Source organism: Danio aesculapii, chromosome 18 (assembly GCF_903798145.1).
Source record: "Danio aesculapii chromosome 18, fDanAes4.1, whole genome shotgun sequence".
Taxonomy (NCBI): domain Eukaryota; kingdom Metazoa; phylum Chordata; class Actinopteri; order Cypriniformes; family Danionidae; genus Danio; species Danio aesculapii.
Window position 1 is genome coordinate 21,632,814 of NC_079452.1, and position 26,061 is coordinate 21,658,874.

General features: G+C 36.1%; 1 protein-coding gene across 1 annotated transcript in view; it reads right to left on the reverse strand.

Moving 5' to 3' along the window:
* si:cabz01090165.1 (uncharacterized protein LOC100333421 homolog) overlaps nucleotides 1-26,061 on the reverse strand; it is a 243,597-nt gene that overhangs the window by 14,875 nt on the left and 202,661 nt on the right. Inside the window, exon 4 of the mRNA XM_056478722.1 lies at nucleotides 5,802-7,193. Coding sequence (XP_056334697.1) covers nucleotides 5,802-7,193 — 1,392 coding nt within the window. The remainder of the gene's footprint in view (nucleotides 1-5,801; nucleotides 7,194-26,061) is intronic.

The following is a 26,061-nucleotide window of genomic DNA, read 5'->3' on the forward strand; positions in this document are numbered from 1 at the left end:
TGTAGCCCTACAGACGTTTTTGGAGACCGCGAATTATGTAGCCAGAGGTACGTATGTGGATGTACGTACGTAGTGGATTCGCGAAAACAAAAACTGCAGAAAAACGTGCCGTCTCCAGAAACGTCTGTACAGGTACGTTTTCAGAATCAGCCTGTGTTGAATGTCTTGATACCTCAGGCTGTTGATGTTGGTCATCCACTCTACAGATCTCTCGCATGCCCCTATACTGAATGTAACCCCAAACCATGATTTTTCCATCACCAAACTTGACTGATTTCTGTGAGAATCTTGAGTTCATGCTGGTTCCAGTAGGTCTTGTGCAGTATTTGTGATGATTGGAATGCAGTTCAACAGATGAATCATCGAAAAAAGTCGACCTAAATGATCAACTAGAAGTCAAGTTTTTATTTGTTGCTCTTACAACTGGGATCGACGACAAGACTATTGTCAGGTAGTGTATACAGTTGAAGTCAGAATTATGAGCCCCCTGTATATTATATTTTTGTTTAAGGGAAAGAAGATTTTTTTCAACACATTTGTAAACACAATACTTTTAATAGCTGTTTCTTTTATCTTTGCCATCTTAAAATAGCTTTTAAAAATTAAAAACTGCTTTTGTTCAAGCCAAAATAAAACAAATAAGACTTTCTTCAGAAGAAAAAATATTATAGGAAATACTGTGAAAAATTCCTGAATCTGTTCAACATCATTTGGGAAATATCTGAAAAAGGAAAAAAATCCCAGGAGGGCGAATAATTGTGACTTCAACTGTATATGCTTGTGTTTCATATGATATTACTGTGTCTTTGTTGGCTGGCAATCATCGAGGTCCATTTGTATTCATCAGAGGAATTGCAATGTTTCTGAATAGGATTCCGCCATAAGCCATTAACACCCCCAGTCTCAGATGCCAGCCTTCCCCTTTGAACAAAGACAGAATCAATTTGTTTATCTAATGCAGAATTACCCAGATTCAAAACCCATTTGGGGGGATAGACCATCCGCAGTGCACACGCGAAACAAGACGAAGCAGAGAAGCTTTGAAAATGTGCAATTGGCGAATATTGCATTTATTTATATCCGCATCAGCAAACTCTAGTGTAACATGTACCGTCAAGCTGCCTGTATTTCACTGGGCATGGATTTAGGAGAATACTGCAAATCTACAGTTGGGGGCTAAATTATTATTATTAGCCTTCAAAGAGCTTTTGAACAAAGATGGAAATGCATCACAATCGATCTATGAATCTATCGGTCAACTGATCCATCCATCCATCCATCCATCCATCAGAATATTTCTCCATCTAAATATTAACAATAAATATCCATCCAAACATCTATCCATCCATCCATTCCTCCATTGTCTATCTATCCATTCATCCAATATCAGTCTATCTATCCATCCAAATATACATCCATCCACCCAACGATATATCTATCCATCCATGCATCCATTAAATTATCTATCTATCCATCCAAATATACATCCATCCAACTATTCATCCATCCATTCATGCATCACACTATTTGTCCATCTAAATATGAACAATAAATATCCATCCGAACATCCATCCATCAATCCATCCATGTATCCATTGAAATATCTATCCATCTAAATATACATCCATCCATCCATCCATCAGAATATCTGTCCATCTAAATATCAACAATAAATATCCACCCGAACATCTATCCATCCATCCATCCATCCATTCATCCATCCATCCATCCATCCATCAGACTATTTGTCCATCTAAATATCAACAATAAATATCCATCTGAACATCTATTCAATCCTTCCATCCATCCATTCATCCATTGAAATATTAATCGATCTATCCATCCAAATATAAATAGATCCATCCATCTATCCTTTAAAATACATATTCATCCATCCAACTATAGTTCCATACATGCATCCATGGAAATATCAATCTATCCATCCAAATATCCATTCACCCATCCATCCAAATATCATCCATCCATTCTTCAGATTATTTTTCCATCTAAATATCAACAATGATTATCCATCCGAATATCTATCCATCCACCCATTCATCCATCCTTCCATTGAAATGTCAATCTATAAATCCATCTAAATTTACATCCATCCATCCATCTATCAATTGAAATATCTATCAATCCAAATATGCATCCATCCATCCATCAGACTATTTGTTCATCTAAATAACAACTATAAATATCCGTCTGAACACCTGTCCATCCATTCATTGAATTATCAATCTATTGATTCATCCATCGATCCATTCATCTATCCATTGAAATATCTATCCATCCAAATATACATCCATCCAACTATACATTATATCCATCCTCCATCCATCCATCCATTGAAATATCTATCTATCCATCCAACAAAATATACATGCATTCATCCATGCATCCATCCATCCATCCATTGAAATATCTATCTATCCATCCAACAAAATATACATGCATCCATCCATCCATCCATCCATAAAAAAATCTACCTATCTATCCAAATATTCATCCTTCCATCCATCCATCCATCCATCCATCCATTAAAAAAATCTACCTATCTATCCAATTATTCATCCATCCATCCATCCATCCATCCCTCCATCTATTGAAATATCTTTCCATCCAAATATACATCCATCCATAAATCCATCTATCTATCCAACTATATATCAATCTATCCATCCATCCATAAACATCACTTGGAATTATGTTAAAAAGGATGAATGATGCTGTCATCAGCTGTATATCAGATAATGCTGAATAACATCATTAACAATGACCCAATAACATAATAAATGTGTAATGATAAGATAAATGTGTAACCTAACAACACTGAAATGGGTGAAAACTAAAATAAAATACTAAATACTAGTCATATATTTTTTACTTTAGTACATAACTTACGATTACGTGATGTTATTATGTTATTAACAAGGAATACATTATAAGCAAGCATTGAGAGACAAGCTCTGATTAAAAAACTGACATGAATTATCACATATAATCCCATATATCTGCAAATTATTTGATGTATATTGGTAAAATGATTGTACGTTTGATGGGACGGGATAATAAAGTGTCTGGAGGATCAAAAACACAGATGCTAATCTTAAGTTCAATCACCTTAATTTATTCAAATAAAAGCAATTTAGCACTGACGTGTTCTGACATGCCGCTCACAGTGCTTTGGATTTCTAGTATTACTTAATTTAAGATAGTTGCCAAGGAAACAATTCTCATTTAACTAAAGCTGATGTGCTTAAATGTGAAAAACAAAAAAAGACCCTCAAGATACACCGTTTTTCCTCCTGATGTTTGTACAATCATTGATTCATCGACTTATTTATTGATCAACTATTCTGTAAACTGAAGCAGAAAATTATGAAATCAAATCTAATATTTCCCAAGTGCTGTTAATTGTAGAGAATAGAACACATTTCTATACATGATAGTTTTAATAACTCATTTCTAATGACTGATTTCTTTTATCTTTGCTATGATGACAGCACATAATATTTACTCGTTATTTTGCATGACTGTGCAATTTAAAGACTTAACTAGGTTACGTAGGTTAGTTAGGCAATTTAGGTTTGTTTGGCAAGTCATTAGACAACAATGCTTTATTCTGTAGACAATTAATGTCTTAATAATATGCAGGTAATAAGCCCCAGTAGTAAAGGATGTGCATTGTTTCTTAAATTAAAGTGTTCCCTAATATTCGAATGATTTTTCACATAAAAGGAAACATTGATAATTCTGACAATACAAACTATTTTTTGTGTTCACATACATATAGCCGTATTTTGGTGATCCAGGGTCGCATATATTGTTCAATAAAGGCTTAATATGCTTTAAAATAAATGTTAAATTTTAATTCTAATATATTTCCCCCAATTTCTGATTTTATTCAACGCATTTCTAAACATAATAGTTTTAATAACTCGTCTCTAATAACTGATTTCTTTTATCTTTGCCATGATGACAGCACATAATATTAGACTAGATATTCTTCAAGACACTAGTATTCAGCTTAAAGTGACATTTAAAGGCTTAACTAGGTTAATTAGGGTAAAGTTAGGGTAATTAGACAAGTCATTGTATAACAGTGGTTTGTTCTGGAGACAATTCAAAACTAATATTGCTTAAGGGGGCTAATAATATTGACATTAGAGTTTTTATTTTTATTTTTTTATTCCAAACAAACTAAAAGACTTCTCCAGAAAAAAAGAGAAATTATTGCTCTGTTAAACATCACTTGGAAAACATTTAAGAATTAAAGTTTCATAGAAAGGATTATAATGTTCTCTTGAACTCTATATGAAACACTATGATGTTAAAAATACTTTATCACACAATTTTTAATCAATTTAGCTTTGTAAAAAACATTTATGAGCTTTATTGTAAGTGTTGATGTTGTTTTTATGTTTGGAGTCATTTTGTTTTTAGTATGGTACAGCACTTTGGTCAATTCTCTGTTGTAAAGCACTCATTGAAATACCTGGAGGGTTATATCAAGACTTTTAAACTTGTATGACTTATTATTATAATGCAATCAAGCGGAAATCACTGAAGTTACCATACATAACCATGCATTACAAAACCAGTATTATGTAAACATGTCTGGAAATTAAGAATAAACACATTTTCCTTTGAACTATGGTTTAATGAGACAGTAATTGGCTGAGATATATACAACTATATGAAAATCTACAAACTCAGGGTTAAAAATAATCAAAACACTGCTGTAATTCTATTTTTAGCAATGCATACTACTAATCAAAAATGCAGTTTTATTAGATTTACAGAAAGAAAAGTCTTTATTGAACATGATCTTCACGTAATATCTGGTCACACTTTATTTTAAAGTACAATTCCAGCTATTAACAATTCAATAACTAAGATTTTACCTCAACAATCTATTAATCTGCTGCTTATTTATAGAATCAGAATCAGAAGGAGCTTCATTGCCTGGTATGTTCACACATACGAGGAATTTGTTTTCATGACAGAGCTTCTACAGTGCAACAGGATTAGGCAGGACAAAAAAAACAGATAATAAATATATATATATATATATATATATAAAAAATAGAAGTAAGTAGAGAATGCAAATATGCAAATTGACAAGTGTATGTACAGGTAAGGTACTATATACCAGTGTTTCCCAACCCTGTTCCTGAAGGCTCACCAACAGTACACATTTTCAACCTCTCCCTAATCAAACACACCTGAATCAACTCATCAGAACATTAGAAGAGACTCCAACACCTGAAGTTAATGGGTCAGATAAGAGAGATGTTCAAAATATGTTCTGTTGGTGTGCCTCCAGGAACAGGGTTGGGAAACACTGCTATATACAAGATTATACGTGCAGCTGTTATGGACAAATTATCATGTAAAGTGTGTTGTTAAATAAATAAGTGTACATGTGTATAAAAAGTAGTGATGTTTGTTTCACAATATCTATTAAAAAGTGTTCATGAGATGGATTACCTGAGGGGTTGGAAAGGTAGTAGTTGGGTTTAGGTATTGGTAAGAGATGTAAAATAAGATCATACTTTATAAGTGCTAATAAACAGTCGATATCTTAATAATATGCAGGTAATAAGCAGGTAAATAGCAGATTACCTAATTTTCTGGTGATATTTAGGTAATAAATTAGATGATAAATAACTCATGCAATGTATTGTGGGGTGTTCCCATAAATATAGCGTATTTTCGTGATCCAGAGTCACATGTATGGTTCAATAAAGAGATATTAAAATGAATGACTGTAATAATCTGTGCAGTAAAGTCACCTGTAGATGAGGATGTCATCAGTGGAGCTGTTGTACTGGATCTGGTACATGCGGACTCCAGGAATCTGGCTTTGTGGAGGCCAGCGGATCATAGCTGAGCTGGGTGAAATTTCTGAAACCGTGACCCGTTGATCAGCTCGATTCTGTCCTCCACTGCCACTGCTGTTGGACTTTATAGACGTGGGCATATCTGAGGGTCCCGGCTCAGGTTCCAGTTTGGGATCAAAATGCGGTGAAGGATTCACAACTAACTCCACCGGCGCCGTAGCCTCGCCGGCTGCATTAGAAGCGATGCATGTGAACATGCCAGAATCCTTCACTGTGGCGGTCAGGATATCCAGAGAGCCGTTATCATAGCATACTGTACGCGAAGTGTTAGCGATTAGCTTCCCATCAGGGCTGACCCAATGCACGATGGGTTCGGGGTCGCCGACGGACCGACAGCGCAGGCTGACCTCCTGCCCCTCCATCACGAACATCTTAGAAGTGTGTCGAGTGATCATCGGCGGCTCGCAAACAAACTCCTCCTCTCGAATCGTCCAGAAATACTTCCCAGCAAGCTCTCTCGGAGATGCACAGGTCTCCAGATCATCCTCACGAGTAAGACGTCTCAACCAGACCAACTCGCAATTACAGTGCAATGGATTCCCCCCGAAACTGAGCACTAGAGCAGTCAGCGGTGATCCCTTCATCTTGGCGTATACAGGAATACGCAGAAATAAAGGATCCGGAGGAATCTTCTTCAACTTATTCGACGTCATATCGAGTCTAGCTAGTTTATGCAGATTTGAAAATATCCCCTCAGGAACGAACTCAATCAGGTTATGATCCAAACTCAAGGTGTTTACGCTGGCTAGCATCGCAATGGTGTCCCACGGTAAGTCCACGAGATTATTATACGACAGATCGAGATCTTCAAGAGTTTCCAGGAAGTCTTGGAAGGCTCCGTCTGAGATGCTGTGGATTTGATTGTTGGCTAGTATTAGATGGCGCAGATTGACCAGGCCTTGTAAGTGTGTGTCATCTAGAACCGTCAGCCGGTTTGCGTCCAGATGCAATGCGTGTAGATCCTGGAGGTCTGCGAATGCGTAGGGTCGGATCTGGCTGATGGTGTTTCTGGAGAGTGTGAGGTGGATCAGGCTGCTCATGTTGGCGAAGTCGCGGTGGCGCAGACTGGTGATGAAGTTGTCCATCAGACGCAGCTCCGCCGTCTGCCGGTCGATGTTGGGCGGCACGAAGAGCAGGCCGGTTTTGGCGCAGAGCACGGTGTAGGAGGGCAGCAGGTTCTGGCAGGTGCAGCGTTTGGGGCACAGCATGGCGGAGGAGGAGGAGGACCAGCAGAACACGCACACACACAGCAGCAGCAGCACACGCTCCATGGAGGACACACTCCTGCAGGAGGAAGAGCAGAGGGAGAATGCGTTAGTTATAGTGATGAGACTCTGTAAGCTTACCAAACACACACACACACACATGCACAGAGAAACACACATGCACACAGACACAATCTCACTGTCTGAACACACACACACACACGTTCGTATTGGTGGTTTATGAGAACTCTCAATTCATTCATTTTCCTTCAGTTTAGTGTCTATTTCAAAGGTCGCCACAGCGGAATGAACCGCCAACTATTCTGGCATGTATTACACAACGGATGTATTTTATACATAGAAAAAAATATATTATTATATGCCCTACTCTACACAAGACAAAAGCAACCTAGGCTCATTCTGAATACGTACCCCTGTATACATTTCTGAAGAGCACCAAATACATCCCAGGAGGTGTATTTTTTTGCAGTTTATGTTTTCGTGAATCCACCAGAGGCCGCTGAGTACTCTTTTCAGATCTCAAATTTCTTACGCTAGCGCAATTCGCACCAGCTGTTCTCACGTAAATCCACCAAAGGGCACTGTCGACTGACCGATACCTTCCCTAAACCCAACCAAAAGTGTTTTTAAAAACACAGATTGACCCGCCCACCCCTTCTCTAAGCCCAATGAAAAGTGTTTTCAAAAGCACCGATTGACCCACCCACCCACTTCTCTAAACCTAACCAATAGTGTTTTCAAAAGCACCGATTGACCCGCCCACCCACTTCTCTAAACCCAACCAATAGTGTTTTCAAAAGCACCGATTGACCCTCCCTCCCACTTCTCTAAACCCAACCAATAGTGTTTTCAAAAATACAGATTAACCCGCCCACCCCCTTCCCTAAACCCAACTGTTAGTGTTTTCAAAAATACAGATTGACCCGCCCACGCGCCTCCCGTAAACCCAACCAATAGTGTTTTTAAAAGCACAGATTGACCCGCCCATCCACTTCCCTAAACTCAACCAATAGTGTTTTCAAAAATACCGATTGACCCGCCCACCCCCTTCCCTAAACCCAACTGATAGTGTTTTCAAAAGCAGTGATTGACCCATCACCCCCTTCCCTAAACCCAACCAATAGTGTTTTCAAAAGCAGTGATTGACCCATCACCCCTTTCCCTAAACCCAACCGATAGTGTTTTCAAAAGCACCGTTTGACCCATCACCCCCTTCTCTGAACCCAACCAATAGTGTTTTCAAAAGAAATCCAGAAAAAGAAAAGTCCTCGCCTGATTTTTACCATGTTTTCAGATTTTACCACATTCTCACCCTGTTATTTACTTGTTTGTTTTATTTTTTGCCTTCTGTTTTTGCTTAACTTCTTTCTGGAACTGTTCTTCATCAGACTCGAACCGCGTCATCGCGGTCATCTCCTCTCTACGTCTCAAGTCCGCTGATGTACATGGCGAAACTGGTAACAGCAGGAAAGCCGTCCACACAGAGGTAATCGTCAGCTGGTAGCGTGATAAGAAACAGTGTCATACCGTCACCTAGCGTTCATTATAAAGACCTCTGGCTACATAATTCGTGATCTCCAGAAATGTATTTAGGGGTACATTTTCAGAATGAGTGTATGTTGTGTATTGGCTTACACACGTTTACGTTTGCAGCATTTAAAACTCAAGATTAGACAAAACATATCTCCATCACTATATTTGCATGTTCCTTATAATGGTGGAAGCTGAACATAACTGCAAGTATTTTCACTCTATCTCTCTCTCACACGCATACACATACACACACACATTCAAGACGTGCTTGCAGATTGTCAAACACATTGAAAAGGCAGAAGTGAAAAGGTAGAGCAGAGCTGGCAGTGCAGTCGCTTGCACGATTCCTACAGAAAATTTGCAAATCTCCAACTCCACTTCTCCACATTTTCCTAATCTAATTAGCACATGAACATTCTCTAACATCCTGATGCATGCATTTCACAGATCAAACTGGCATATTTTGCACAAATCCATTCATATAGCTGTATTCTTTAAAGGGGCAGTACATTTAAAAAGTATATATGTTTAGGTGGGTGGCACAGTGGCTCAGTGGTGAGCACTGTAACCTCACAGGAAGAAGGTCACTGGTTCTAGTCTTGGCTGGGTCAGTTGGCATTTCTGTGTGGAGTTTGCATGTTCTCCCCTTGTTGGCGTGGGTTTCCCTCACAGTCCAAACACATGCGCTATAGGGGAATTGGTGAACTAAATTGGCCGTAGTGTATAAGTGTGTGTGAATGAGTGTGTATGGACGTTTCCCAGTACTGGGTTGATGCTGGAAAGGCATCTGCTGTGCAAAACATATGCTGGAATAGTTGGAGGTTCATTCCGCTGTGGCGACCTCTTAAATAGAGACTAAGCTAAAGGAAAAAGAAAGAAAAGAATGAATGAATGAATATATATCAGTAATGATCTATAGGTTTTCGCTAATAGAATAAGCAGAAACTGTAGGACATTTTCCTTAAAATTATGGATTAAATATAATATCAAAATAAAATATGACATGTTTTCAGATCTTACATACTAAGTAAACGGTATAGATACATAATTTACACATATAAATTTACATATTAAAATAAGAATAATACAAAACAATCGTCTTAAAAAATGAAATGTTAAAAGAACCAAGAAATGACTATAATTTTATATTATAACTTTTATAACTTATTATATATTATATAAAGTTATATATTTATAACTTTTATATTAAAACCAATAACAAAGGCAGACTTCACCAATAGTTACTTGTAAAAAATAAATAAATAAATTATAGTACAATAATTATATATATATATATATATATATATATATATATGTATATATATAATTATTGCACTATAAAATATAGTTTATATAGTTTATAGTTTATGTAGTTTATAATTTAATTTAAAGATGAATTATCATCTTCATTACTCCAGTCTTCAGAGTCACATGATCCTTCAGAAATCTTTCTAATTTTAATTATTATTATTATTATTATTATTATTATTATTATTATTATTATTATTATTATTATTAATATTGGTAATAGTGATAAAAACTATAATAACTGGAGTAATAATTTAATTTAAACAATTTTCATTGAAAGTACATCCAATAAGAAAGCAGATCTTTAAAATTTTAATAAATATCTGTTGCTTAAAACATATGCTAGAATAGTTGGCAGTTCATTCCGCTGTTGTGACCCCTGATATATAAAGGACTAAGCCGAAGGAAAGTGAATGAATGGATATAAAGCAACATAGCATACAAGCACAATTTTTAAAAATATATATTATGTAATGGGTTAGAAAAGGAACAAAACGCAGCTTCATTTCTAAAAACCTGTGCCTTTATGTAGATCTAAAGTGGATTTTCTTCCTTATTTTGAGCTTGATCTCACAACGATTTGTTAACATTTCAATAAGCTCAATGAAATTCTCATTCATGACTCTTTCTTCCACTTCAGAACATGGTTTATAGTAAAATTAGCAAGTTTTACATTCAGAAAAAGTGAACGCAAGCAAGATTTTAGTTTTTTATATATATATTTTTTTACACACAGAGATGGCTTCATAGCACTTGGAATAGGGCACAAATCCTGCAAACAGCTTTTATTCTCCTTATATAGATAAAAAACATACAGTTGAAGTAAAAAAATATTACCAAATGATGTTGAACAGATCCAGGAATTTTTCACAGTATTTCCTACAATATTTTTTCTTCTGGAGTTGAATTTGTTTTATTTCGGCTAGAATGAAAGCAGTTCTTAATGATTTTAAAGCCATTTTAAGGTCAATATTATTAGCCCCCTTAAGCAATATTAGTTTTGGATTGTCTCCAGAACAAGCCACTGTTATACAATGACTTGCCTAATTACCCTAACTTTACCCTAATTACCCTAGTTAAGCCTTTAAATGTCACTTTAAGCTGAATACTAGTGTCTTGAAGAATATTTAGTCTAATATTATTTACTGTCATCAAGATAACACAATCAGTTATTAGAAATGAGTTATTAAAACTATTATGTTTAGAAATGTGTTGAGAAAAATCTGCTCTCCGTTAAACAGAAATTGCGAGGAAATATACAGGAGGGCTAATAATTCTCACTTCAACTGTATATAGACCACCAGCTACACATCATCTTTTTAATGCATAATAAATCCACAGGTTTGGAGGAGCATGCCAGTAAGTACACGGTGATAGCATTTTATTTTGGAGGTCTATACCTTCTAAACATGTAAGTACTTTTAACACAGTGGGAAGCCAGTGCTGCTGTTGAACACAAGATTACTAGATACTACAGTGCAGTCTGGATGTGTTAACGCGGACATCTATTCTGCTGTTATATAAATCTGCTCCTCCATAACATATGCAGGATCTGCAGCTCCGGAGAGACGGAGAGAGGAGGAGCAGCACAGAAACCAATGAGAGAGAACGCAGACGAGTCCTTTAATAGCCCTCGGCCTGGCAGAAATCAGGATATTTGACACCCGCTTCATTCATATGTGTGACAGAGAGGTGATACAGACAAATAAAAACAGTGAGAATATGAATTATTATTCCATTCCATGGCATTAGCATGAATGCTATCTGATTTGTGGCTCTTTTGCTTGTGTGTATCATTCCATTTTAATAACTTGTATGTATAAGCACATAAATGCATTTATTTTTCACCACTCCTCAGTGAGTATACATTTTACATTATACACACATGCACTACTTACTAACACACAAACATATACATTATACATATACACTCACCAGCCACTTTATTAGGTACACCTGTCCAACTGCTCGTTAATGCAAACTTCTAACCAGACAATCACATGGCAGCAACTTAATGAGTTTAGGCATGTAGACATGGTCAAGACGATCTGCTGCAGTTCAAAGCGAGCATCAGAATGGGGATGAAAGGGGATTTAAGTGACTTTAAACCTGGCATGCCAGACGGGCTGGTCTGAGTATTTCAGAAACTGCTGATCTACTGGGATTTTCACGCACAACCATCTCTAGGGTTTACAGAGAATGGTCCGACAAAGAGGAAATATCCAATGAGCGGCAGTTCTGTGGGCACAAATGCCTTGTTGATGCCAGAGGTCAGAGGAGAATGGCCAGACTGGTTCCAGCTAATAGAAAGGCAACGGTAACTCAAATAAGCACTCGTTACAACCGAGGTCTGCAGAAGAGCATCTCTGAACACACAACACGTCCAACCTTGAGGCGGATGGGCTACAGCAGCAGAAGACCACACCGGGTGCCACTCCTGTTGGCTAAGAACAGGAAACTGAGGCTACAATTCACACAGGCTCACCAAAACTGGACAATAGAAGATTGGAGAAACGTTGCCTGGTCTGATGAGTCTCCATTTCTGCTGCCACATTCGGATGCTCGACTCAGAATTTGGCCTCAACAACATGAAAGCATGGATCCATCCTGCCTTATATCAGCGGTTCAGGCTGGTGGTGGTGCTGTAATGGTGTGGGGGATATTCTCTTGGCACACTTTGGGTCCATTAGTACCAATTGAGCATCATGTCAACACCACAGCCTACCTGAGTATTGTTGCTGACCATGTCGGTCCCTTTATGACCACAGTGTCTCCATCTTCTGATGGCTACTTCCAGCAGGATAACGCACCATGTCAGAAAGCGTGAATCATCTCAGACTGGTTTCTTGAACATGACAATGAGTTCACTGTACTCAAATGGCCTCCACAGTCACCAGAGCTCAATCCAATAGAGCAACTTTGGGATGTGGTGGAACGGGAGATTGGCATCATGAATGTGCAGCCGACAAATCTGCAGCAACTGTGTGATGCTATCATGTCAATATGGAGCAAAATCTCTAAGGAATATTTCCAGGACCTTGTTGAATCTCTGCCATGAAGGATTAAGGCAGTTCTGAAGGCAAAAGGGGGGTACTAGTAAGGTGTACCTAATAAAGTGGCCGGTAAGTGTATATCGTTCTATATAAATATAAACAAGAATCCTTGTTGTATGTGTTTCATGTATTTACTTTGGTACTTAAGGTAACACTTTAATTGAAGTAACAATTTACATAATTTATTACTGGCGTAATACCTGCGTATTTTTAAGGTTTTTACAACAGTAAAAATGACAATTGTTATCTCTTCCCAACAGGGAAAATCAGCAACAATCAAGAATGCATGATTATATGCTGTCATGGCTTAGCAATCAGCAAATGTCATTATAATGGAAGACAATGGGGTAAAAACAGCCACCAACATAATGAAAGGGGAGTCAATTTGCCCAGAGTGTGTTGTTGAATTTCTGAATATTTTTAAAGCATTTTCCCATAATATGTGTCAATATAAGATTTGATCATTTCACAGATGACGTTGTGGCCAAATGAAGACTCAAAATAGACCCAAAGTGGATGAAAACAGCCCCAACAGCACACAGGGCTTAATAAAATAATATAAAATGTATTCTGGTGTACGTCGTTCACTTTTAAGAAGGCTTCGAGACCCCCAGAACTGTTCATTCTGCCAGTGAGCGGATTCTCATGTCAGCCAGTAGGGGGAAACATTGAGCTTCGGTGTGGGTGAATGAGTGAGACACCGGAGAGCTGATGGTGTGTGTATGTGTGTGTATGGTGTGTGTGGTGCATTCAGCCGAGCTTAAGCTCCCTCTCTCCATTACACACAGAAAACAGAGTCACGGAAACCCTCAAGAGAGAGCCATTATCCAGACAACTAACTAAGAACAGCACTAAAGCACTGGCTCTCTTTAGTCTGAGGTGTGTGTGTGTGTGTGTGTGTGTGTGTGTGTGTGTCTGTTGCTGCTCTGATCTTGAAGACATGCGTGGAAATAATGGACATGCACAATATATCATTTTAGCATCGATATTGCAATGTGTGAATCCACAATAGTCACACCGCAGGATCTGATATATGGGCTGAATTTAAGCAAATTAAATTTAGTAATGTTCAACTTATTTAGTTTGTTTTAATTCAGACCTCATCAATGTGTTTGCAACCACTGACCTTTAAAATAAAAGGTTGTAATTCCAATGAATCAATTTTTTTTCAGTGAGCAACATTTGTACATTCAATTAAATGTGTGAGCGTAATTAATTATGCATTTGCATGCAACAAAAGCTAAACCACCATTCTAACTCAAATCATATCGTAAGTCTATGTAGTTACTATTACTCGGTACCTGAATAGTCAATGTAACATAAATAAATTAATTAAATGTTCTTGTTATAGGGTTAGATGGATGTAATTATGCATAATTAATTGTAATCACTATAGTAAGTAAATAGAACATGTGTAAAATGGATACCTTTACATGTTTATTTATGTTTTTATGTTATATTTATGCGTTACACATAAATATAAATATATAATAATAATAATAATAATAATAATAATATATATATATACTGTACATAGTTGAAGTCAGAATTATTAGCCCCCCTTTTCATTTTTTTATTTTGTTGTCTTTTTTAAATATTTTCCACAGTATGTCTGATAATATTATTTCTTATTTATTTTATTTCTGCTAGAATAAAAGCAGTTTTTAATAAGGTCAATATTATTAGCCTCTTTAAGCTATATATTTTCTCGATAGTCTACAGAACAAACCATCTTTATATAATAACTTGCCTAATTACCCTAACCTGCCTAGTTAAACTAATTAACCTAGTTAAGCCTTTAAATGTCACTTTAAGCTGTATAGAAGTGTCTTGAAGAATATCTAGTCTAATATTATTTACTGTCATCATGGCAAAGATAAAATAAATCAGTTATAAATGAAATGAGTAAATTATTAAAACTATTATGATTAGAAATGTTGAAGAAATCTGCTCTCCTTCCCTCCATTAAACAGAAATTGTGGAAAAAAATAAACAGGGGGGCTAATAATTCTGACTTTAACTATATATTTATATATATATATTTAATTGACATATAATATATAATAACATATAATATAATATAAAATTGTATGTTCTCCCCGTGTTGGTGTGGGTTTTCTCCGGGTGCTCCGGTTTCCCGCGCTATAGAGGAATTGGTGAACTAAATTGGCTGTAGTGTATGTGTGTGAATGAGTGGGTGTTTCTAAATGCTGGGTTGTGGCTGGAAGGGCATCCGCTGTGTAAAACAAATGCCAGAATAATTGGTGGTTCATATCGCTGTGGCAACTTCTGAAATAGAGACTAAGCCGAAGGAAAATGAATGAATATTTATATATATATTGCACAAATTTGAAACATGGCAATGTCAGATTCGTCCATTACCGTGCAGCCCTACAGTGGAAATAATGTGAATGCATGACAGACATGTGAATCTCTGAGAATGTGAAGCAGGATTTAAGGATTAAACGCCTCCTCCTCTGAAGGATACCCCCATACGTGCGTTTTTATTGCAGGAACACGCTGACAACGTGATACCGCGCTGGCCGCTGTCATTATGACAATGGGAGAATAAATGAATTTATTCTGAACGGGATAAACGGATATCAGTGGAATTTGTTGCAAAGCATGAATGGGGGAAAAAAAAATGTGCTTAAAATACAGTGAAACGCCTCAAAGTGGCTCTAATTGGAGGAAGATGAAATGCCAACATGGTCAATGTTTTACGCTGGCATCTCTCTCTCTGTCTCGAGTTCAAGATGCTTTATCGGCATGATATTGTTTTACAGTTTTGTCAAATTTATATATGTATAGTAAAGTATGAACTATATTAACATCATCAAATTAATAAAATATAGAGCATAAAAATATGAGATAGATGAAAAATAATATGAGATAAATTACATACAAAATAATAACAATAAATAAAAATAACACAAAACAATTATTAGAGATAATACCTCTAATAATTATAATAATTACAAGAATAAAAAAGTGTGGATTATTTAAATATGTCAAATGAATATAGATCAACCATGCATTTATGTTGTGTATGGTGTAGACATGTTTTGCAGTCAGTTTTAAATGCTCAATAGATTTTGGTTTAATATTTCAATATTTTTGAATAAATATTATATGGATATTTTTGAAGAAATATGGGGTCACAGAAGTGTTTTGTGTTCTGTTATTGAAAATGAGCTTTGTTTTACACCTTTTTTATGAATTAAAAATATATATATTTCAACCTATATAAGTAATATTTTCATCCCAGGCTCGTTGTGGATATACGTACACAGGTCGAGATGTCTGGGGACAGCAAAATGCATAACGACAGGTACAGGTACGTCTGCTCGCAGTTTTCGTTTTTGCAGATCCACTAGAGGTCACTGTGTACGCTTTTTGATGATCTCAAATTCTTCTCGCGTAAATCCACCAGAGGGCGCATTAAACACTTCAGCCGACCAGGGATGCATTTCCGAAAACCATCATTAGCCAACTAAGGTCACAAGTTCTGTTGTTACAAACATAATTAATTGATTTGCCGTTTCCCAAATCCATCGTTCAACATTCGCATACTGCATCACAAACGTGTATGCCTGCAACTACACCTCTAGAGCTGCAGATAGAAACATAGTATCTGGATGTCTTTTATTCTGTGTTCTATGTTCTATTCCCAGTTATCCCCCCTGTGCCCTATTTGTTTAGAACGTTCTAACATTTCAACTTGGAATGATTAAAAATAAAAACATTAAGGTCATCGTTTTTAGCTATAATTTGCTTTCCAAGTAATTTTTTACAGTTCAGTTTTATCGATCTTCATATTGACAATTCCCTTCAGAGTGCACTTTGAAAACATTTATGCCATTTTGAACGCAGCCGTGGCTCATGACGAAAGCTATAGGTGACCTATTATTTCAAAGCGGAATTTAGAAAACACAGCATATGTTAATGCTTTTAATTTATAGTAGGTTTATTAAGTATCTGTATACTGTATATGACATGGGCCTGTTGGTTAGAACGTTTCTGCAGGGGTTTGAATGTGTCAAATTGTAAAAATAGATATTTACAATAAATAAAATAAAAAAACAAGCTCCTTCTTAATCATTCATTCATTTTCTTTTCGGCTTAGTCCCTTTATGAATCTGGGATCGCCACAGTGGAATGAACCGCCAACCTATCCAGCATATGTTTTACTCAGCGATGCCCTTCAAGCTGTAACCCATCACTGGGAAACATCCATTCACTCTCATTCACACACATACACTAGGGACAATTTAGCTTACCCAATTCACCTATACCACATGTCTTTGGACTTGTGGGGGAAACCGGACCACCCGGAGGAAATCCAACCCATCAGAGGGCGCAATATACACTTCAACCAACCTGGCCAGCTTGTTGTCGACTGACTGACCCATCCAACCCTTTCCCTAAACCCAACCGATAGTGTTTTCAAAAGCAATCTAGAAAAAGAAAAGCCATCATGGTCGTGTTATTTCCCCACATGTTCAGCCTGCTGTCTGATTGTTTGTTTATTTATATTTGATTTACTTTCTGTAACAGTTCTTCGCCGGACTTGAACATAGTCATTGTGGTCAACTCTGCTTAGCATCCCAAGTCCATCGGCATACACAACGAGCTACTGGGCAAACTGGTTACACCAAAAAAGCAGTCCATACGGAGGTAACCGGGAAGCTGGTAGTCCAAAAAGGAACAGAAGCTGTTGGCGGCGTCATTCCGCCCTTATTCATTCATTCATTTTCTTTTCGGCTTAGTCCTTTTATTAATCCAGGGTCGCCACAGAGGAATGAACCACCAACTTATGCAGCGGATACCCTTCCAGCCGCATCCCATCTCTGGGAAAGTCATTCCGCCCTGTATCGTTTATTTTACAGACAAAATGGAGTCAGATGTACCACTGGGTACATAATTTGTGGTCTCCAGAAATGTAGACAGGGGTACACATCCACAACGAGCCTGTGTTGAATATTTTTGTTAAAAAAGAAGGCTGAAATCTCTCTCTCTCTCTCTCTCTCTCTCTTGCTCTCCTTGTCTCTCTCTCTCTCTGTCTGTCTGCATATCGACAGAATTCATTAATTTTTCATAGAGGACACATGGCTGATGCGGGTCTTTGACACAGTGTGTAAAAATTAACCCCTACTGCACTAGTAATGAAGAGCAAACGCAAGTAATGCATTACTATCAGCATGAGCACTTTATACACACTTTAAAGTCAAAGTAGGACAATAAGACAAGGAAATTGTCTTGTAAATAGAAAATAGTACAGACTTCAAACATGATTGTGCGACATGAATATGAGTCAAAGCAAAAAAAATATATATATATGTGAAGATGACTGTCACAAGTTAAAAATGCAGTGAGAAGTCATGACTTTACAGATGTTTATGTGTCTTTTAAAATCAACTGACATATTAAAAGGGGTTTACACAGACAAATATTTGCTGCCAGGATATCTATTAAAAATGCAAAATACAATATTTATGCGTTTACAATCGTACAATATTTATGGTGATCATCAATAAGCCTTTACTTTTTTCAACCCAAATGTGTGTACAGTATTGACATATTAAATCAATGGGTTAATTTTTTTACATTACACTTTTAACCCAATGGGCTTGTCCTTAGCTTTTAAAAACTGTTTTGGTGTGCTATGTGTGTATAAATATACTAAATAAAAATACAAATTGCATAGACAACCAACAAATATTATAAAAAATATACGCAAGTGTGTATTTTGTAGTATCTATTTAGAAGTTACAGTTGAAGTCAGAATTATTAGCCCTCCTTTGAATATTTCTTCTATTTTAAATATTTCCCAAATTATCTTATTTGTTTTATTTTGGCTAGAATGAAAGCAGTTTTAAATAATAAAAAAAAACATATTAAGGTCAAAATTATTAGCCCCTTTAAGCTATTCCCCCCCCCCCCGATAGTCTACAGAACAAACCATCATTATCCAATAACTTGCCTAATTACCCTAACCTGCCTAGTTAACCTAATTAACCTAGCTAAGCCTTGAAATGTCACTTTAAGCTGTATAGAATTGTCTTGAAGAATATCTAGTCTGATATTATTTACTGTCATCATGGCAAAGAGAAAATAAATCAGTTATTAGAGATGAGTTATTAAAACTTTTATGATTAGAAATGTGTTGGAGAAATCTTCTCTCCATTAAACAGAATTTTGGGGAAAAAATAAACAGGGGGGCTAATAATTCAGGGGGGCTAATAATTCTGACTTCAACTGACCATTTAAAAATGATTTTATTTTAAAATAATTATATTTCAGAGACTTAAGAACCATCATCTAATGTAAAAATCTAACAATAATAAGAGCTTATTTGCATTAGTAATAATATAGTGAATTTGTATCTCAGTGGCACTGAAATCTATATTTAAGATTTTGATTATATACACCAAATCATACATTTTTATTCATATATGTACACTCTGAAAGTATTTGCAGAGGCATTTTATTATATAATATTTGCCTTATATAACAGCAAATGATATATTATATTATGATATAATTACTAGTACATAATAAAATTACAAACTATATGATATTAGAATTATATATAGCAGCAAAGTGTCATATAATTATATTATGTCAACACAATGAAGCAACTGTTATATTTGTGTGGCATGTTCAGATGTATAATCAGATGCAAATTAGATTCTGTTTTTATATTATGATAATCAATATATAATGCATGATGTACACATTTAAACAGCAGAAATATTCTAATACTAAATGTACTGTAATTAAATAAGGAAATAGGATGATATCTATTAGTTTAAATAATTACTCAGCTCAGCTGTGCCGCACAAAAATAATATATAATGTTTGCCTTATATAACAGCAAATTATATCTTATATTATAACATAATTACATAATATAATTACTAATTATACTATATTATATAACTGAATATAATGTCAACACAATGAAGCAATTATTTGATTTGTATGCAATGTTTAGATTAATAATCAGATGCAAATTTCTTGTTACATTCAGTTATTTTAATTAATTTTATTATTATATGATGCATCATCTACGCATTTAAACATAGCAGAAATATTGTAATACAAAATGTACTGTAATTAATTAGGGAAATACGATGATATCTAGTTCAAGTGATTACTCGGCTCACCTGCTTTATACACCCTCAAAAATAAGGTCAGAAGACACACAAAGACCATCTATTAGAGTTTAAAGTTAAATTTACTGTAAAATGATCACAGGAGTGCCGTTCAGCTGCAGCGGAGCAAGAAATGCCCAAATGTGTCCTCCTTTGGTTTCCCACCCCAGCGTTTCAGCATATTTCAGCCTCTCTGTTCATTCCATCATGGGATTTATTATCATTGAGGAATTGCTGCAAGGTACAATAGACACGGTTTTGTCCTCTCTCTGCCTTTATTTAAAGAATTCAGGACAAAAATCGACGGAGAGATTAAAATGGTTGTAGGACGCTGAAATATGTCATTTAATGATTAACAAAACATGAAATTCGGAGGCTTGGTAAGCTCATCTGAAGGACAGACAGGTCTGGAAGCAGACTGTTGTGAATAAAATAAATGAATTAATAAAGATTATGCATTTGCATATTTAATTAAACTTTTGCATTTTGAATTAAATATTGATAACACTAGTTTAAGTCACAATTCATACTATTAAATACTGATTTTTTTCTCGCTATTATTAAGATATTACATGCATATTAGTAGCTATAAAATTTGATCTTATTTTAAATCCCTAATCCTACTCAGTACCTAAACATAACAACTACCTTACCAACTATTAATAAGCAGCTAATAGCTAATAATGGCTTGTTGAAAGCATAAATTGAGACTTAAACTAGTGTTACTCAAATATTTTGATTTGATGATTGATAGAATATTAATCAAATATCAATAAAATATGTTTTATGTTATGTTATACTATACTATACTTTAATCCCTTCATTGGCCCTTACCCATCATGGCCTCCCAATCATCCCCATACACTGAATTGGCTCTATCACTGTCTCTCCACTCCCCCTATAGCTGTTGTGAGAGCACTGGCACCGATGTCCTGTGGCTGCCGTTGCATCATACAAGTGGAGCTGCACACTGGTGGTGTTGTGGAGAGACTCCATCATGATTGTAAAGTGCTTTGGCCATAAATGATAAATGTGCTATATAAATACACACATTACATTACGTATATTGAACTACATACTATACTCAGGGAGGACTGAATTTGGGGTCCTAAGCAATTCTAGGTATGGGGCCCTGGCATTGAAACTCAAAACATTTGAGTCTTTGTCTATAGATATATATTTTTACTGTAGATTTTCTATTTATTTAAAAAAGTGTTTAAATAAATTTATAAAAATGTTTAAAAAATGTATTTTAATAATTCAGAATAAATTTGAAAAAATTCATAAATAAATAAATAAATAAATAAATAAATGAAAAACTGCAAATAAGGCTTGTTTCTAGTCCAAATTTCCAAAGATTCTTAAATCAGGAAGCATTTTTAGACTAGCAAAAGAAAATGTCTTGTTTTCAGAAATAATATGTCAAAAATAAGTGAGTTTTTCCTTAAAACAAGCAAAATAATCTGCCAATAGGGTAAGCCAAATATGTCTAAACAAAAAACAAGATTATTTTTCTTCCCCATTTGCAGATTATGCTTGTTTTATGAAAAAAACTCAATGAAATTAAAAAGAAATAATTTTTTGCTAGTCAAGAAAATCTTTCTTAATTTAAAGGGCAGCTATGATGAAAAGCATCTTCTGTAAGCTGTTTGGACAGAACTGTGTGTAGGTATAGTGTGTCTACAGTCATATTGGAGTGATAGAAACACAACAAGTCTCTTTTTTTTAATTTCCTGACATTATAGGATCCAAACCCCTCCCATTTTGAGGCCGACCACAACTCGACGTAGAAGTGTGGTTTCCCCACCCACTAAATTGATTGACAGCCGCGTATTAACAAGTCTCTGTAGTAACACGTATAATCATATCAACAAGACAGGACTAGCGCAAAGTAGCCGGGATTAAAAGATCTGTTCAGCTCTCTGTGATCCTCAGTCATCATCAAACGTGATCAAGAATGAGTTTTACAAGTTTAAAACGTTTAAAACAGTGCATTTGTAATGAATTAGAGCAATTTTACTGTCTTTATCAGTGCAATTATAAAAGAAGATGCTTCAATCCCGGTTTGTGGACGTTATATCAGCTTTATTTTGTACATTAACAATGTATATCTATACAGCAGTGGATGTTAACCTGTATCCTGTCACATTTGCCATGCAAAAACCGTGCATAGTTAAACGCACGCGCTGTGTGTGTGTCTGTGTGTGTGTGTGTGTGACTCATCATTGCTGAAAGGCTTGAATTAACTCCACAACAAACACATCAGATAATAATCATTGGGAAAGTTCTCACAAACGTTACATGAGATCTGCTTCCTTCGTGTCTGTCACTGTGCTGTTTATCTGACGGAGACAGAGATAGAGTGACGGAGTGGGCGGGGAGAACTAGCCTTAAAGGCACAGGCAACAAAAACAGCTATAGTGTGTTCAGAGCAGAAAATGTCAACATTCTGAAAGGTCTATAATAGATAATCTGATGTGTGTGTTTTGAGTTGAAACTTTACAGAAACATTCTGGAGACACAAATAACCTTAAATCTTGAAAAAGAGGTGAAATAGGTGGCTTTTAAGAATTGTTAGATATTTGGACTAGAAAGAATCCACTTTTTTGTAGTGTCAAAACTGTGTCATACAACAGGAGATTTAGAGTGTTTAATAAAACCCAGAGCTGATCGTGACTGAAATGCTGTAGAAAACCAAACTTCTTCATCATATACTGTAACTGTACTAAAGGTTTTTACTCGCTGCTGTGTTTCACCAAAGATTTGTCTGAGTGTCACGAATGGCGCACAGATCTGCCAACACACCTGCCACCAGAGAGAGTCAAGAGAGTTCGATATGAAGTCAAATATTTGACTGAAATCCCACGTATCCACCCGACATGAGCAATGTGCACAACATCCACTGAATGAGTTCATGTCTGTGTTTATTTCTCCTGAGGACACAACAATCCAACAACAGAGAAGAGCATCAAGTCCTCTGAGCAAACCTCTGAGCAATAACAGCTTCATCACGCATACTGTATGTGTGTGTGGGTGGGTGTCCTGGCATTCATTACAAAACAAGTATAGCAAAACCAGTAAATTTTGACCTTGTGGGGACATTTTTTTCAACCCAGGCTCATTTTGGATACGTACCCCTGTATATATTTCTGGAGAGCGCCAAATACATGCCAAGAGGTGCGTTTTTTTGCAGTTTTTGGTTTTGTGAATCCACTAGAGGCCGCTGTGTATGCTTTTTCAGATCTCAAATTTCTCTCGCGAGTGCCATTCACACCTGCTGTTCTCAGGTAAATCCACTAGAGGGCACTGTTGACCGACTGACTGACCGACCGATAACCCCGCCCACCCTCTTCCCTAAACCCAAACGGCAGTGTTTTCAAAAGCACCGATTAACCAGCTCCCCACCTTCCCTAAACCCAACCGATAGTGTTTTCAAAAGCAATACAAAAAAGAAAAGCCCTCATCTGATTTTTTCCACATTTTCAGATCTTACCACGTTCTCACCCTGTTATTTATTTGTTTATTTTGTTTTTTTGTTTTACCCGTTTCTGGAAACGTTTTTTACCAGGCTTGAACCCTGTCGGCACGTCAACTCTGCTCTGCATCTCAAGTCCTCTGACATATGCAACGAGCCACTGGGCAGAGTGGTAACAAAAGCAAAGCCGTCCATACAGAGGTAAGTGGTCAGCTGGTAAGCGCGAAAAGAAACGGCGTCATACCGCCCTGTAGTGTTCAATTTAAAGATGAAATGCAGCCATACGTACTTCTGGCTACATAATTCCAGATCACCAGAAATGTATATAGGGCTACGTTTTCAGAATGAGAATGTTGGATTTTACCAGCCTGATCTCACGAGAAAACGTAAGTATTTTAACGTTTTGACAGTTTAGTGGCTAATTCGTATGAGTTCAGTCGAACGAAATTGTACGATTTTAAAAAGGAGGCGTGGCACCTAACCCTACCCCTAAACCCAACCGTCATAGGCAAATGAGCAAATCGTACTAAATTGTACGAATTAGATCGTACAAATTCATACGAATTAGCCACTAAATCAAAAAGTTACGATTTGCCGTAAGATTGAGTTGGATTTTACAGTGCTTAAAAAAGCTTATAAATCCTCCAAAATTATATCTTGAAATTGACGAGTTCAGATGTAAAACCCTTTAAATCCATCAGACCTCTTTTCTTGTAAATGAGCATTTTCTATCAGGCTCCTCTGATTAGGTTAGTTTTATTTTATATGTAATGATAAGGCTATTAGCTAGTAAATAAAACACCTTTTTTCAAAAATGTCACTTTAGACAATTCTTTGGTTTTTAACAAATTAGATTTTCTCAAATCCAGCTAAATCCACTTCTGCTTTTTTTGCAAAAACCTCTAAATCCATGTATTGAGGCAAGATACATTAGTTTAGTTACAAGATGCAAGTAGTTTAAAATCACTAAAGATGCAAATTATTTTACCAAACATAAAACACATACATAAACCACCTAAAATTAAAAATATATTGATCTGTCAAGTAAGTGGCGGTTCATTCCGCTGTGGTAACCCCTGATAAACCAGGGGAAAAGCAGAAGGGAAATGAATGAATGAAATCTGTCAAGTTAATTAAACTGTCAAGTCATTAAAACTGACATTAATTAAATCTTAACGTCATTTCTATTTAGATTTAATGTAAGTAGAGCAATGTCAATATAGAAAACATTGTAAACTAAGCTTGGTGGATTCAAACAATGCAGTGTAAAAACATTGTGAAACATCAATATCTGTGCATTGTTCATTAATATGAATTTCTTATAATGCACAGAGTTTTGAGGTAAGGGACATTTTCATTTCCCATTCACTGACAGTCGGACAGGTTCATCCAGTTCATCAAACCCCATCTTTTAAAATCGAGATCAAAAGCGGAATAATAAAAAGCCGGCGTATCAGAGCGCTGCTACATTGAACAAATATGATTCCATTCGTGCCTTCTGATTGGTTCTTGGAATATAAATATTGACCATAACCATTTTTCTCAGAAATCATATTTCTAAAGGTGCCGTTGACTTAAAATGTTCACTGGATGTCGATAACAACCAAAGAAAAAAAAAAGAAATCTAATTAGCTGACAAATAAAGTTATGCGTAACAAAATGAAATGACACAGAGAAAAACACATGAAGAAAGGGAGGTGTAGTTGGGCATCAAAAGCCCAGACAGCAGCTGAAATCTCTCAGTAGTTCTTGAGCAACCCTCTGCCCTTCCTCAGTGTAAATAAATATCAGCTGCTTCAGTTCAACATCTACATTAGCAGGAAGATGAAGACGAAGCCAGGGTGGAATTTTCACCAAGACAATGATCCAAAACCCAGCCAAAGAAACTCTCAGATGCTTTCAGAGAAAGAAAATCAAGCTGTAGAATGGCCCAGCCAATCACCTGATCCGAATCCAATGCAAACACAAATTAAAGCTCAGATTTGATAGACGAGACTCACAGAAGCATCAAGATTTGAACACTCTGTTGAAGTCTGTGAGAAACTCACACCTGTGCAATGCATGTGACTTGATTCTCCATATGAGAGGCGTCTTTAAACTGATTTGTGGGCTTTCACTCCCTTTCTACACCTCACTTTCTTCATGTGTTCTCTACTTTTTTTTCTGCGTCATTTCATTTTATTACACAGAACTTCATTTGTAAACTAATTAGATTTGTTTTCTGTGAATATATGGATTTCTGTGGTTGATATCTGAGTCAACGGCAGCTTTAGAAATACGTTTTCTGAGAAAAATAGAGGTGTAATCATAATAGTTTTAATAACTCATTTCTAATAACTGATTTCTTTTCTCTGTGTGTAACCGTACTCTCTTTTACTCTGCGTTGTGTTGTAAATGACG